Here is a 15869-nt window from a genome sequence, read left to right as displayed (position 1 = left end):
CTGGAAGGCGGGAGGTGTCATCTCGTTTGTTCATGCTGTGTGGCGTTTTCTATCTCTATGGCTTCTCTGATTATTCTGCTGTTGAAGTGTTCGGTTTTGGCGATAGTTCTGGTATTTTTAAAGTCAATTTCATGTCCTGTGGCTTTGAGGTGTTGGACCAGGGAAGAGGTCGTTTCTTCTTTTTTGATTGAGTTCTTATGTTCTTCAATGCGTGCATTTATTCTTCTGTTAGTTTGTCCAATGTATGTGGTAGGGCAGGCAGTGCAGGGGATTTCGTATACTCCTTGGTTTTCTAATTCGATTTTGTCTTTGGGGTTTCTTAGGATGGTGGATATTTTTTTTTTTCTGTTTGTGCAGAATGCTGTTTTAATGTTGTGTTTTTGGAGGACCTTGCTGATTTTGTCTGTAGTGCCTTTTATATATGGGAGGAGGGCTTTGCCGTTTTCTTATTCTCTGTCTTGGATTCTGGTTGGGGTTTCTTTTTGGATTAGGTGGGTAATCATCTTTCTTTGGAATCCATTGGCTGTAAGTACGTTGGTGAGAGTGTGTAGTTCGGTTTTTTGGTGTTGTTCATCGGCTAAGCATTTTGTTCTGGAGATGAGTGTCTTGGCTACGGAATTGCTCTGTGTTGGGTGGTGGTGTGAGAGTGCATGTAGATAGCGGTTTGTATGTGTTTTCTTCTGGTAGATGGTGTGTCCTAGGGAGCCATTGGATCTTTTGTATACCAAGACATCTAGGAAGGGAAGTTGATTGTTGGCTTCTGTTTCCATGGTGAATTGTATTTTGGGGTGTAGGCTGTTGAGGTGTGTGAAAAATATCCACCATATCCACCACCAAATTTAAAACAAAAAAAGGCTGTGAAAGCCTGATTCACAGACGAACACAATACACAAGGCTGATGATGCAGATGAGATTCTGCCAAAACGACAATCCCCCTTACATATATATAAAAATAGAGTGTGCTTTATACTGGCATATATATATATATATATATATATATATATATATATATATATATATATATATATATATATATATATGTGGCATATATACTGGCATATATACTGGCATATATATATATATATATATATATCTTAAGTTTTTATGGTACTTACATGAATGGTATTCAGCTTTGTTTGGGTATTTTCCCACATCATTATAGTTGTGCTTTTAAAGTTGTAGCAACGTTTCGGCAGAATCTCATCTGCCATCATCAGGCTTCTGTATTGTGTTCGTCTGTGAGTCAGACTTTTATAGTTGTTTCAGTTTTAAATTTGGGGCTAGCCTACTGCTGTGCCAGAATGGTTTTTTTCTTCATCCTGATTGGTTGGGAGTCTTGGTCTGTGTTTATTGGTCTTGGAGTTTGCTGTGTTTTGCTTGATTGGTGTTTCTAATATCGTCTGTCTGTTTTGTGGCTTTTTTTGTGTCTTGATTGGCTGGCAACATTGTGTTCCTGTATTGGAGGCTTTTAGTGCAGCTTGGCTCCGAGTAAATGGACGGCTATCATTTGTTAGGAAGCTAGGTTTCATCTGGGTGCCTGGTTGGGGTGTGTTTGAGCTGGAGGTATCAGGGGGGATCTGTTTGTGCCCAGGTGTTTGCCTGGCTAGTGGTGTGGAGATTTTTTTGTTTGTGAGTGCAGGCTTCCAAATAATTGACAGTCTGCCCTACATAAGAGGTACTACAGACAAAATCAGTAAGATACTACACAGGCATCACATCAAGACTGCCTTCAAAACAGACAGAAAAATAGCAGCCATCCTTAGAAACCCCAAAGAGAAAAATGACCTGAAAAACCAAGGCATATACGAAGTCCCCTGTGCATCATGCCCGGCCACATACATTGGACAGACCAATAGAAGAATAAGTACCTGCCTGGATGAACACAAAAATGCAGTAAAAAAGCTGGAACACACTTCCTCACTAGTCCAACACATGAAAGCCACAGGTCATAGCATCAACTTCAATGGCACCAAAACCCTAGCCACTATAGAAAAACCCAGCCACAGAATTATCAGAGAAGCCATAGAGATTGAAAAAAGACCTGAAAGCATGAATAGAAGCGATGATTCCACCAGACTGTCAATTATTTGGAAGCCTGCACTCACAAACAAAAAAATCTCCACACTACTAGCCAGGCAAACACCTGGGCACAAACAGATCCCCCCGATACCTCCAGCTCAAACACACCCCAACCAGGTACCCAGATGAAACCTAGCTTCCTAACAAATGATAGCCGTCCATTTACTCGGAGCCAAGCTGCACTAAAAGCCTCCAATACAGGAAAACAATGTTGCCAGCCAATCAAGACGCAAAAAAAGCCACAAAACAGACAGACGATATTAGAAACACCAATCAAGCAAAACACAGCAAACTCCAAGACCAATAAACACAGACCAAGACTCCCAACCAATCAGGATGAAGAAAAAACCATTCTGGCACAGCAGTAGGCTAGCCCCAAATTTAAAACTGAAACAACTATAAAAGTCTGACTCACAGACGAACACAATACAGAAGCCTGATGATGGCAGATGAGATTCCGCCGAAACGTTGCTACAACTTTAAAAGCACAACTATAATGACGTGGAAGAATACCCAAACAAAGCTGAATACTATATATATATAGCTGCCAGTATAAAGCACACATTTTTTTACTCCGACTCTGTTATTGTTTATACATATTCATTGTTATAGTATATTGTTATACTTTCACATTTACAAAAAGCCATTCATTCAAAAATCTATTACAACAAAACTGAAAACTTGAACTTGTCACATGTACATTTATTAAGAATGAACATTAAAACAAAAACTTTGCCAACTAAAAACATAGAAGCTAATTCACAACTATGTCTCAACATAGTTTTTTATAAAAATGGGAAGGCATCTCTGAAATTAATTTAGCAAAAGTGAAACATTATAATATCAAGTTTATCTTAGCTTACCCTCTTCTATAGATTTCACAACCGTAATAACATGTAGATATGGATTCTCTTCCATGTTTGGGATATCCCATTCATTTTATTGGGGAGCACTTTTTAGCAAGCATATTCTGTTTTGTGTATGGTATAGTTTTTTCAGGTGAACAAGATGAAACTTTAAAAATGGAGGAAATATTTTATCCTCCCAAATGCCCATCTCTTAAATTGGATTAGGGCAATTGACTGTAGTGAAGAAAAGCATGCAATGATATTTACAATATAGGATGTTTTTAATACCCATTGTACTATACCTGAAGCTGATACTAACTCCCATCCAGCTTATTTGAGGTAATAGTTTTGTACATATAGTTTTCCAAAATATAGCCACATCTTTACTATGTTTTTCAGGTACTACATTAAGGATGAAATTCAAAGTGATTCACTTGCACACAGTTGAGCTTTTATTGAGATTGTAATACATGTGCTTCATAGAAGAATACCAATTAGGAATCTATAACTGGGTTGCTGGCAAGTTCAGAAAGAACTTTTTCTCATTGAAAATCCTGGACAATAAATTTGAATAAATTGTTTAGCTGGGCATAAATATGCATTAGAATGTTGAAGAATTAGGATTAGACTATCTTTGCCAAAACCATCTTGCAATCTTGTGCAATGTTAGAATATATTTAGGACAGATTTTTGTTTGTTATCTGTTATTGAAACACATTTACCTACAAATAATACATAAAGATTATAAACAACTCCCACCGTGTGCCTTTTTTTACTGATATGATAAAGCTAGCTTTCATCTTCGTTGATTTGACAATTCTTGATGTTGCTCTGGTATGTGTGATGCTAATTGGCTGGAAATGCGGAGTGCATCACATTCAAAAGGACCGATAACTGTTGACTTCTCCTTTTAATTAATTGGCATTAGAACAAATTGAAAAGAACGAAATGAGAATAGGGCATCCTCTTTCTGCTTTTAGAGAAAAATTAATGTTTAAACTGCTCTGGGGAAAGGAAGCAAATAAAGTTAAAAATAATTAAGTCAGCAAGTATTATGCCTCCTTGCTGTGCTCCAAATCCCAAACCTTTTTCTTCCATGTTAAATATCTTTGATGGGACTTGAGTTCATGCAACAACATGTGTTTCTTAAGCACTATATACTGTTGAATCTTGTTGAAGAAAAGTAAGATAATTATCTGAGCAGTTTATTTGTTTTTAATAAATGTTACTATACCGTATTTCTTTCTAGTAAGTGTGATGGTTTGTCTGAAAGGTTTCCAACAATTTGAGCACTGCTATTTCTGGTAGTTTATTTCTAAAATGAAATCATTCGTTTGAAATTAGAGGAAACCATGTAAAATGATTGCCATCATAGAATTCAAACTATTGTTTCACACATAAGCAGCCATGATTGACATACCACCATATAGCTCAATTTAATAATAATATTTTTATTTATTTTAGATTGCAAAGGTTCCTATAGTTAATTAAACAATTTTAGCTGGGAGAAATATGAACTTTTTTCTTATTCTCTCTCTCTCTCTCTCTCTCTTTCATATTCATATCATGAAGGATCACTATTTGTCAGATCCAGGTATCTGCATTCTTCATTGGAAGAAGGGGGGGCTTGATACAGCTAATTGTTTTCCACTTGATATAACCTAAATATTCTAATGCTTTCACTGAATCTATATGAACTTTTACACGGTTTAAAATGTGCACAGGGCTCCAGATGCCTGGAAAATTCTCACTTCTTGGAGAGATAAGAGGCCATTTAAATTCCAAATCCTGAAGAAAATTCCTGGGAACCTCTTCTTAACTGCATTATCAGAGACAAGGGGCAAATAACATGTCCGCATCTGCGGACTGGTGAAATTCACACTGGACTAAGGGGAGGGATTCTAAATCTATCTGATTCTGGACTAAGGGGAGGGATTCTAAATCTATACCCTGAGGGATGTCAGACCCTGCTTTGAATGTTGACTTGCTTTCTTCTCCTTCAATAAATAATTCCTTTTGGAATACCCAGTTTTCAAAAGTTCATTCTTATTGTCTGAAGGGGGGGGGAAGAGTCTGGTCCTTATGCTATTGTTATATAGAAATACACTCTTAAAAGAATACAGCAAACTGAAATAAACATTGTATAGATATATCATTTTTAGTCATTTTTTATGAGTATGACTCCTTTTTTCAAGAAGTAAACCTTATACACAAAGTATGATCAATGTATGATATAAAACCAACATAGATCATGTGTTCAACTTATTTATCTGAGTACTAGTGTTCCAAAGAATCTCAGAAGAGCAGAGATTGAAAATCATTAAGAGAATTGATGAGTACTTTTGTTGGGCAATGAGGTTATTTCAGGTAGCAGATTTGGGATATTATAAAAAAAGCAGCACAAACTTTTCTACTTGTAGAGAAAATCTCTTGTGACATTCTGCCTCAAGTGCTAAAATACGTTATCTCTTTGGATAAGACACATCTTGATTTCATGTGCTTCAGTTTATTTTTTTACTGCTCTGCATGAAGCTCTGGAAATAAACTCCTCCAATTGTTGGAAGAAATGTCTATCTGGGTTCAGTTCCAAGTGTGAAGAAAGACACTAGAAACATGGGGGCTGCTTGGAAGGATGGTTTAATGGTGAAGCAGAACCACCAAGCATGTGTGATTCTGAGTAGCTGACCACATGGAGTGGAGAGAGATATATATTTATATCCTTTCTTAGACCTTACCTTAGAGCTTCCTGTTCTTGTATAAAGGCATGTATCCTATTGGTTGTCTGATTCCCAGGGGGCTATGGGGGGCCCAATTAACCTTGTGGGAAGTCTGGGCTTAGTTGAATCTTGCTGGGTGATGATGAAATGAAGAGGCTTGCATTCTGAAAGGGTATTGGACAATTCCAGGGGTGGGATCCTACCAGCATAACAACCGGTTCGCTTTGTGCGCATGCGTGTCAAATGTGTGATGGGTTAGGAAAAGAACCATTTTTTACTCTGCAATGCTGATATACAAAGGATTGGTCATTATAGAACAGCTTTGTCCCAAATGTGAGTTATGAAAAGATACCTGATGTACCAATAAATGTACTTTGTTATGGAAGTTTTGTGGAATTATCTATCTGCATCTGCATAGCCACAAATCCACCTCATGAGACAGGACAGAAAAGTAAAAAATGTATCCTAACCCATCAGAAAAGTAAAAAATGGTTCTTTTCCTAACCCATCACGTACTGATAGAAAGAAAAGCTGTTATCAGTCCACAAGTGCAGGCAAGAATGAGGAAACCTCCTTCAACCCCTTGAGGGTCAATTTTGTGCCCTATCAGGATTACAGATGTAGCCACGTGACATGAACTACATTTCCCAGGATACCTTTAACTACATTTCCCATGATGCATTCCCTTAAGGGGACAGCTCACAATTCCTAAGTAACTATCCAACTCCCATAGACTGGCTGGGACAGCACACAGTCATCTTATCTACTGCTTTTGTTATAGCACCCTGCTCCCCTTGTTTTAAGTTCTCTCTGCAAATGGAATGAGCTGTTGATGAAAAATCTTCTTTCATTTTTTTTCTTAGAGACGCTTGTTGTACTTCTTTATTTTTTTCCCTTCTGCCTGAATCTGGAAATGTTTCCATTCTCTGGACACATGAACACCTTTCTCTTTTGCAAAGTCATGTTTTGCACAAACTTGCAACCTAACTTTTTGTTAGAAATGACCAGTCCATCGTGTTTTTCTTTAAAATTGTTGTACTATAGCACTGTCCAGCATTCAGGAAGACTATTTTCAACTTTGGAACTATGTATTTTAATTGACCTGCTGCTTTCTGCAAGTTGAAGTGATTTTGCTTGTGACGGTTTTGTATCATCCAAGACCAATTTTGGTACAACTGCTGAAAAAAATCTGTAAAATTCTGTTGCCTTTTCATCCTAAGGGCTACTGCAAAAAAAAAAAAATGTTTCAGTTTGGACTCGATTGTGGTTGTAAGTTGAGGACTAACTGTACATATAAGACAGTGATTTTCCAAAAAATGGTGGGCACAATCATAGTTCCTGCTACGAGGATTCCCCCATCCGGACCTTCTGCAATTCCCCCAAAGGTCAAAGAAAACCAGATTCCATGCAGCTCTGAACCCTTAAGGCAAACCAAATACAAGTGGTCCTCGTTTAATGGCCAGTTGCTTAGCAAGTGTTCTAATTTATGACTGATCTCCTCAGAACTACTTAACCTAATTTTGGAATTTTGACAGCCATGAACACACACACACACATATTTATGACCAATTACAACATCCCACACAGTCATGTGATAGATTTTTTCTACGTTTTTTGCCAACTTCGAACAATTCCTTCTGGTTTCCAGTTAAAAATGCCCATTGGGGAAAAGTGACTTGTTTAACAACCAGTGTTCACTTAATGACCATGGTGTTTGTCTAACCCAAGGGTCTGCAACCTTAAACACTCAAAGAGCCATTTTTCCATTTTCTTTTAAATAGGTCTGTCTCTCTCTTTTTTTCCCCTCTCTCTTTCTCACCTCTCATCTTTTTTCTCCCTCCCTCTCTTTTCTCTGTCATCTCCTCTCACTCATTTCTCCCTCCCTCATCTCTCTCTAATCTCCCCTCACTCACTTCTCCCTTACATATCTCTTCCTCTCTCTCTCTCTCTTGCATGTATGTGTTCCCTCTTGAACCATTTCCAAAAACTGACCAGGGTTGGGGTTTTTTAAAATTTTTTTGCTGATGTTGTTCGTTCTTCTTTGGGTGCTTTTTACTACATGATTTTAAATCTACAGTCATTTCAGATTCCCAGATAAATGAAGTTCTTTTGTGCCCCTACTGTGGCTCCCTGTCAGATGTTCCCACCAGTGGCTAGTCCCGCTCCTTGCCCTCCCCTCCCATTGACTTGTTGTCTGCCCTGAGGAGGGCAGTGGCATCAGATGGATATTCGCTATGTATTCAAGGTGGGAGCAAAGCACCCCTCTGCTTGCTTTTTTTCCCCAGCCCTTGTTGGTGCTATGTGTACTGGGGAGATATGTAACTTTTCTCCGTCCTGAGACTCTGGCCGGGCCAGCTGCAGCTGATGTCCATGTTGTAATGGGCTCCAGGAGGAGGAGAAAGGAGTGCTGCCTCCCCCATTTGTGAAGCGCACTAAGTTTAAAGATGCTGCACAAGGCACTGCAAGAGCAGCAAGCAGCCATGGAGGTGGTGAGACCAACGGCGTGTCTCGTCACGGAGAAAAATCACACATCTCTCCATATACCTCTCTCTGCAAGCATCGAGCAGCCTTGCACAGCACCTTTAAACTTAATGCGCTTCACAAATGGGGGAGGTGGCATATCCTCCTCCTCATTTTTGAAGCACATTACATTTAAAGGTGCTGTGGAAGGCTGCTCGATGCTTGCAGAAAGAGGAATACGGGGAGATGTGCGACTTTTCTCCATTATGAGACACTCCGTTGCTCTCACCACCCCCATGGCTGCTTGCTGCTCTTGCAGTGCTTTGTGCAGCATCTTTAAACTTAGTGCACTTCACAAATGGGGGAGGTGGCATCCCCTCCTCCTTCTTCTGGATCCCATTATGATGTGGAGTATCTGCTGCAGACGGCTCGGCCAGTGTCTCGGCACGGAAAAAAGTTGGCGGAGCAGCAGTTCGAGCTGGCTGGGTGGGAGGTGGCCATAGGCCTATGGGACCAGCTGCAGGGCAAGACCACAACCGGCAGTCCACTGCCCTTCCCAGCCCCGCTTACCCGATGGGGCACCTGGCTGTACTTACCTGCTGCTAAAGTGGCCAAGATGAGCAGGAGTCAGATCAACCGATAGGTAAAGGCAATCAGTTAGTTGAGCAGGAGGCAGACACAGGCCTATGACTTGAGGCCATGATGATCGGATGGGGGGTAGGCTCTGCTGCCTAAGTGGGAGTCGGGTGCAAGCGTATAACTTGAGGCCATGGCATTTGGATGGGGGGAGGCTGCACCACCTGGGCAGGATGTGGGTGCAGGTCTATGACTCAAGGCTGCAGCAGTCAGATGGGGAGAGGCCGCAGCTGGTGGCTGAGCAGCACAGGTTGACCACCCTTCGTAGCCCCACTTCCCCGAAGAGGTACACGGCTGTGCTTACCTGGCTGTTCTGCCCCTGGAGCAGTTGGGAGTAGGCCAAGTCAGACAACTAGGAGACAGTGACAAAGGCAGGCAAGTAGGCTCAGCTGCATAATTGAGGGGAGCAAAAGAACAGCTGCAGCTATGCCACAGTGTGACTCTAAGGCACCAGCCAAGGCGTGTGAGGCCAATAAGTAGTGGTGAGGTGGGCCGAGCCAGAATTTTTACTACCAGTTCGCCTGAACTGGCCCGTACCAGTTGAATCCCATCATTGCTTTTAGCCCAGACATTTTCTGTTCTAGCTCCTAGGTTAATGAAAACCAAAAGTTCTCTATTGGTTTTCATTAACTTAGCTGGCTGTCATCACTCAAGACAGATTCATGCATATTATTTGCCTTTTTAAAATTCTGATCCTGACTTGTAAGAGAGAATATTCTTCATAAACGTGTCAGACAAAGTACCCTACTTTTACATATTAATGTATTCCAGGGAGCTAGTCTGGAGTTAGTTAATCACATCATGTCTAGGAAATTAGTTTAATCTTGGGGGAAAGTATGATGATTTATCCAAGATAATTTCCTAGCTGAACAGAAAATCTCCATTCAAATAGATTAATATCAATTTTATGTGATCTGTTCTTCTCCACCATTGCAGGCCTTGAAAAAAATAATTTCATATCAAATACCCAGACATTTTTAACAGAGGATGAATAAAACTACTGATACAATTTTTTTTCTTAAGAACGTTGGTGTAAGCTCTGTGGGAACAATTATCTGGGAACAGTTTATCCTGTTGGACTTGATGAAGTGGACAGGGTCCTCGATGCTGTCACTGCAACCACCTACCTATTAGATCCCTTTCCTTCCTGGTTAATGAAAGCCTCCAAGAGGGAAGTTGGTAGAAAAGGTGGTTGCTTGGTCCTGGATGAAATGGATTATGTTGACCTCTTTCAGTCAGGATTCAGTCTCAGTTATGGTATGCAAATGACATTGATTGCTTTTGATGATATTTAGAGAGAGGGGGAATGGAGGTAATGCAACTATCCTTACTCTCTTACAGCCTTCAGTACCATCAATCATGATATCCTTTTATTTGGCTGGAGTTTGGGATTGGGTGGCACAATCTTGCACTGATTTGGCTTCTTTCTATGGGGCTGGTCACAATTGCTGTTGATATGGAATGAGAGAACTAGTTCATAGCTTTGTGGAATACCACAGGGCTCAGTACTCTTTCCATTCCTTTTTAACATCTACATGAAGTTGCTGTGTGCTTGGAAGTTGTAGGGGTCTGGATGGGGGACATCAAACTTCGGGTGAGCCCTGGTAATATCAAATGGTTTTGGATGCAAGCAGCTTCAAGATCTGGGACTTTCAAACATCTTTAGTTCTGGATGGGGTTGCATTGCCCCAGACATGCTGCAGTGTGGGGTTTCTCCTGGACTTATGACTCCTTCTTGAAGAGCAGGTGGCAATTGTGGCTAGGAAAGCCTTTGGACAACTTAATATATGCCTGTTGTGCCTTTTCCTGGATTAGGAGTCTCTGCACTTAGTCACTCAAGTCCTGGTTATCTCATACTTGGATTATTGCTGTGCGGTCTACATGGGGCTACCTTTGAAGAGTGTTTGTAAGCTATAGCTGATGCCATATGTGGTTGCATAGGCATTTCTAGGGACCCTAGGGTGGCTCATGTTGCACAGTTGTTCCGCAAGTTGCACTGGTTGCTGGTTTACTTCTTGGTAAAATTCAAGGTATTGGTCATCACTTTTAAAGCTCTTTATGACATGACTTCAAGCTAAAGGGATTGATCCACTCCAATTAGTACCAGGAGTATGACCATGCTATAGATTAAGGATTATACCATCGATTAAGGAATTTTGGGGCTCCTGCCTTTCGAAACATCAAACATTCCCCAAGGTGAAATCTACTTCCATTCTTCTGACCTTTCATAAGGTTATGAAGACCTGGCTGTGGCAGTTGGCCTAGGGCCCCAATAGGAGTTTATCACTCTGGAGGTAATTAACCAATTAAGGCAACACCTTGCTTCCCTGTATGCATCTTGTTCCCTTGCTCCCCATCTTTTAATTGTAATTTATAATTCATTACACAATCAGCCAGGTGTTCAGATTGGATTTGGCACTGTTATCCATCTATCAAGCCCTTCACAAGAAACTAGGTTGTTCTGAATAAGGTTGCTTTTGCAATTGGTGTGATGGTGATTTTGTCAAGGCTGATGGTGTTCAAATGATGCTCCAGTTATTTGAGAATGTACCCAAGGCACCTATTACTATAACTATTACTTTTATAAGAATGAAATAGTCAATAAGGGCTAAATGATCTATAAAACTCCACCTTACATTCTTTTTTCTCATCTCTCTCTCTCTATTCTAACCAAAAAGCCAAATTACTAGAATCCATTGATTCCATATCCTGATTTAAGGCTCTTTCACATCATCCTGCCTTCTACTTCCTAGTTCTTCAAAGAAAAGCTTGAATATTTGTGATTGCCATTCTTGCGTTGGGATTTAGTGCCAATTATTAATTACAGGTATTCATGTGCTATCATCTATTTATATTCTGTACAAAACTGATGTTAAAATTATAATCTTAATGAAGGAAGTATTCCTAATTTGAAGGGAACTTATGAATTCTAATTAGTAACATGATATTTAATAAAATATATATGTAAACGTATTAATTTACACAGATTTTTATTGTTGATAACTGGTCAACTCTGAAATTTACATATAAATATATTTGTATTTTAGGCTCTCTAAATCAATATCTCCAAAGATAAAGTTAATGCTTTTTTTAGCATGTTCTTCATTTGAGGACCCATGAACAGCATTGTGCATAATATCAGTTGCAAATTTAGCACGTATTGAATTAGGATGTGTTTCTTTTGCTTTTGTTGGATCTGTTGGTCCCATTAATTGTCGCCATTCCTCCACAGCATTTTCTTTAGTTAGAACCATGACCATTGATGGGCCTCTAGAAAAACAATACAACCAACAATGTATGAGATGCTCACAATCTCATTTTGCAATGAGAACATTAAGTTGACATAACTAACGCTGCATGAGATAAACAAGTCAAGTCCATTTGATGTACACTGTCTATTTGATTATTTCACAGTGTCAGAGGTTTATGTTATAGAAGCCAAGTCTTATTAAACATACATTATATAACAGTAGATTATTTCCTTAATAGTCCCATCTCTGCTTGTATTTGTGCTTTGTTGTATGTCAGTCTGCCTGTTCTCCGTGTATATAAAATCCTACGATATGTTATAATCATATGCTAAACTTAGAGGTGCTATTTTTGATGACTTTTCTTCCCTCATTCAGGTGAACGAAGATGCTCCATAGATTAAAAAAAAGTACTGTAGTTCTCTGTTTTTGCTCTTCAAAAGAGATATTAGATAGCATTCTTCAAAAAGTTATTGTGGCCATGACAAGACCAAAATTGTTTACATCACATCACACAATTAAATTCAGTTAATACAATTTATCTTCAGTAATGTTCTCTTTTTGTCACATAGAAATATTGCAATTCAGCAATTGGGCTTGGAAATCTCTGCACCAAAACTATTTGAAGGCAAGCAGGTAATATAAACACTACAGCTAACAAAATGTAATAACTGGGATCTGCAGAGATGCCAAAAACATGACAGAAATCTAGCAGATAATACTGTCAAAAATATCCAGTTTTTTATCATCATACAAAACTTTCATGACACTGGAACTTGGTATTTACTAGAGATAAGAAAAATAGAGAATATTCTACAGTGCAGTAGCACTTAAGGCTTATCAACCAGATTCTGTTTTTCATGATTCTAGGAAGGAAGTAGCCACAAAATTAAAAAGTGGATTGCTGGATAGGGCTGGAATCAGACATTTCTACATTGCCACATTTCCACTCTAATAAGCCAATTGAACAGTGCTGGGATAAAACTTGTAAAACATTGCCCTACCAAGCTGCCACAAGTTCAGTAAAAATAAATATCCTCTCCCCAAGAAAAAGAGTCAGACACCTGATGGTTTGCATATGGCTCCTTTCCCTATTGAAAATGTCACCAATTTCATGCTTGTTTACTTTTGCTAGGCAACTAAGTAGGCAATGCAATAATATCAAGCCTGAAATATCATTGGCAATTGTATATTATATATATATATAATATACATATATACACATATACATATAATACATATGTTGATGTATATATGTATGTTTATTATATAGGTTTGGGTAGGGAAAGAAATTGAAATAGAACATTAACAGTTTGAGGAAATAAAATTGCCATTTTTATAAACAGAAAAAAAAGAAACTGAGATGCAGGATAACACAAGAGTTTTCTTTGAGAAGAAAAGACATCTTTCCCAAGTTCCATAAAATTTTATCATTTCTGTCAGTGGTGGGATTCAAATTTTTTTACTACTGGCTCTGTGGGGGTGGCTTGGTGGGTGTGGCGGGGAAGGATATTGCAAAATCTCCACTCCCACCCCACTCCAGGGGAAGGTTACTGCAAAATCATTCCCTCCCTACCCCACTAACATGATTTCCAGCTCCTGTGCAGGGAAACAAGAAGACCCAGACAATCAGCTGGGAATTGGGAGGCAGAGAATAGATGGGTTGGGGCCAGTCAGAAGTGATATTTGCCGGTTTTCCAAACTACTCTAAATGTCCACTACTGGTTTTCCAGAACTGGTCAGAATCTGCTGAATACCACCTGATTTCTGTTACATTACAATTGAATCAAAACTCAATCTGCTCAACTATTGAAAAGATATCAACATGGGATCAAAGGCGAGTGAAATCAATCCACCTGCAAATATAGTGGTTGGAAGTACCCAAAAATTAATGACTTCACTTGATGGACACAAAATCATTATTATCAAAGAAGTTTATTGGGAGGCATTCCTGTTTCTTTCACCCTCTTCTCGTTTGTTTCTTTTTTTAAATTTAACATTGCTTTTATAGAATGTATTTACACATTGCTTCTGAGAAAGTGGGCAGGGCTTTTGCAACTGCTAGTTTAACTATGTTTTATTCAGAGTTTTGCCGCATAAATTCAGTGCCAGAAAGATAAACACAAATGCTTCATTTAATGTCTTTATAAACATATTAAGTATGTTATATCTGGGAGGACGGTTCAAGAACGGAGGCAAGACTCAGATAGTAACTAAAGCTCTTTATTTGTGACTTCAGATCTGAGCAACTAACCCCAGCCGCAGCAGCCCCTTATATAGGGCTGGCTGCGGCTAGGCAGCCAATGAAGGCGATTTGAGTTTGCCGCTCTTGGCAGGGCCAATCGCGGCAGCCCGTTTACTGGCCAATCGCATCAGTCTATGGCGACCAATCACGATTGGCTTTCAGCGGGCCAATCAGATTTGCAGGCTACGAGCCTGCTAGTCCGGAACAAAGTAAATTTTACACCAGTTGTAGATTTCTCCAACATGGAGAAAACTCAAACAGAAGCAGACATATTACAAGCAGCTCAACTTCAGCAGACAAGCAAGCAAGTTAGTTTCTCTTTCAATAGACAGACTCAGCTTAACATAGCTTCAGAGCTGCAGAGCTTAATATAGAGCCACACCTAGGCTACTTCTAGTTTCAGTTTCCAAACAGTCCTCATTGACTGACTTAGTTGCTATACTATTCATTGGCTGACCTTGTTACCATGCTCTATTCCAGTTCATGAATATACTCTGACACTCCTCCCTTCATAACTGGAATAAACATAAACTCAATTACCTTTAATATTTTTCAGATACCTGTATTTGAAGACCCACATTCATAGTTCCCTCCAAACACCTGAGAATTCCTTTTTATACCTATCCAAGGTGTTGATCCCCACCTTTAACTTTCCAGTGTATATGCAACCATCAGCCTTGCAATTCTTGAACCCAAGACCTTTCAATGCAGTATACCTGCAGGTGGAATCCCCTTGTTCCATCGCTCTGACCTGACAGCTCCTGTGTGTCAACCCTCTCTTGCTTCATATCTTGTTCAGCTTCTCCTTCCTGAACCCTGACACCATCAGTAAGTGAGTTACCATTAGTAAGTGAGTTACCATCACTAAGTGGATCACTGTCACTAAGTGAATCATTCCAAAAATTTGCATCAATTTTATTCCAATTTTGCTCTGCAAAGCTTGCAGACCTTGAAAACACTATTCTTTTGCTCCTATCACTAAAGCGATAAGTCTTTGAGCCTGGCTCATAGCCCACAAACCTGAGCTTTCTAGCCTTTGGTTGCCCCTTTCTTCTAATTGCTTTTGGAATATGTACCCACGCATTGCTTCAAAACACCCTTAAATGTGCTAGAGATGGTTTTTGCCCATATAGCATTGCATATGGAGTATCATTAATGGAGGAACTCCACAACCTATTAACTAAATAATTAGCAGTCAATATGGCTTCACCCCAGTATGACCTGTTTAGACCAGAATCCTCTAGCAGGGAATCCTTCATGGTTTGTAAGACTCCATTCTGTATCTCAGCAACACCATTCTCAGCTGCTGTGTAAGGATTTGTGTGTCTGTATTTTATTCCTAACTGTGCCAACCATTGTTGAAAAAATGCTGATATGAATTCTGAACTTCTGTCAGTTTGCAGATGACATAACTGTCGTTTATACCTTCTTTCTACAAAGCTTACCCATTGCTTACATTTCTGTAGCACCTCTGTTTTACTCTTTAGTAAATAGAAGAACACAAAACTGCTATAGTCATCTACAATGACAGCTCATACTTAGCTCCTCCCAAACTGGCTTGCATTGGGCCCACCAAATCTGCGTGTACCAGCTCTAAAGCTCTTGTTGTTGGCTTTGTGCTACTCTTGCTTACTGG

General features: G+C 39.5%; 1 protein-coding gene across 2 annotated transcripts in view; it reads right to left on the bottom strand.

Moving 5' to 3' along the window:
- Positions 1–11760: 11760 nt before the first annotated feature.
- Positions 11761–15869, bottom strand: part of NME8 (NME/NM23 family member 8) — a 124870-nt gene continuing 120761 nt past the window's right edge. For both annotated transcript variants that reach the window (XM_087918536.1, XM_087918537.1), the window contains exon 15: positions 11761–12010. In XM_087918536.1, coding sequence (XP_087774662.1) covers positions 11761–12010 — 250 coding nt within the window. The remainder of the gene's footprint in view (positions 12011–15869) is intronic.

This window comes from Pseudonaja textilis, chromosome Z (assembly GCF_049901715.1).
Source record: "Pseudonaja textilis isolate UNSWEBS1 chromosome Z, rPseTex1.2, whole genome shotgun sequence".
In the NCBI taxonomy this organism is placed as follows: Eukaryota; Metazoa; Chordata; class Lepidosauria; order Squamata; family Elapidae; genus Pseudonaja; species Pseudonaja textilis.
This window is presented reverse-complemented; position numbering and strand designations above follow the sequence as displayed.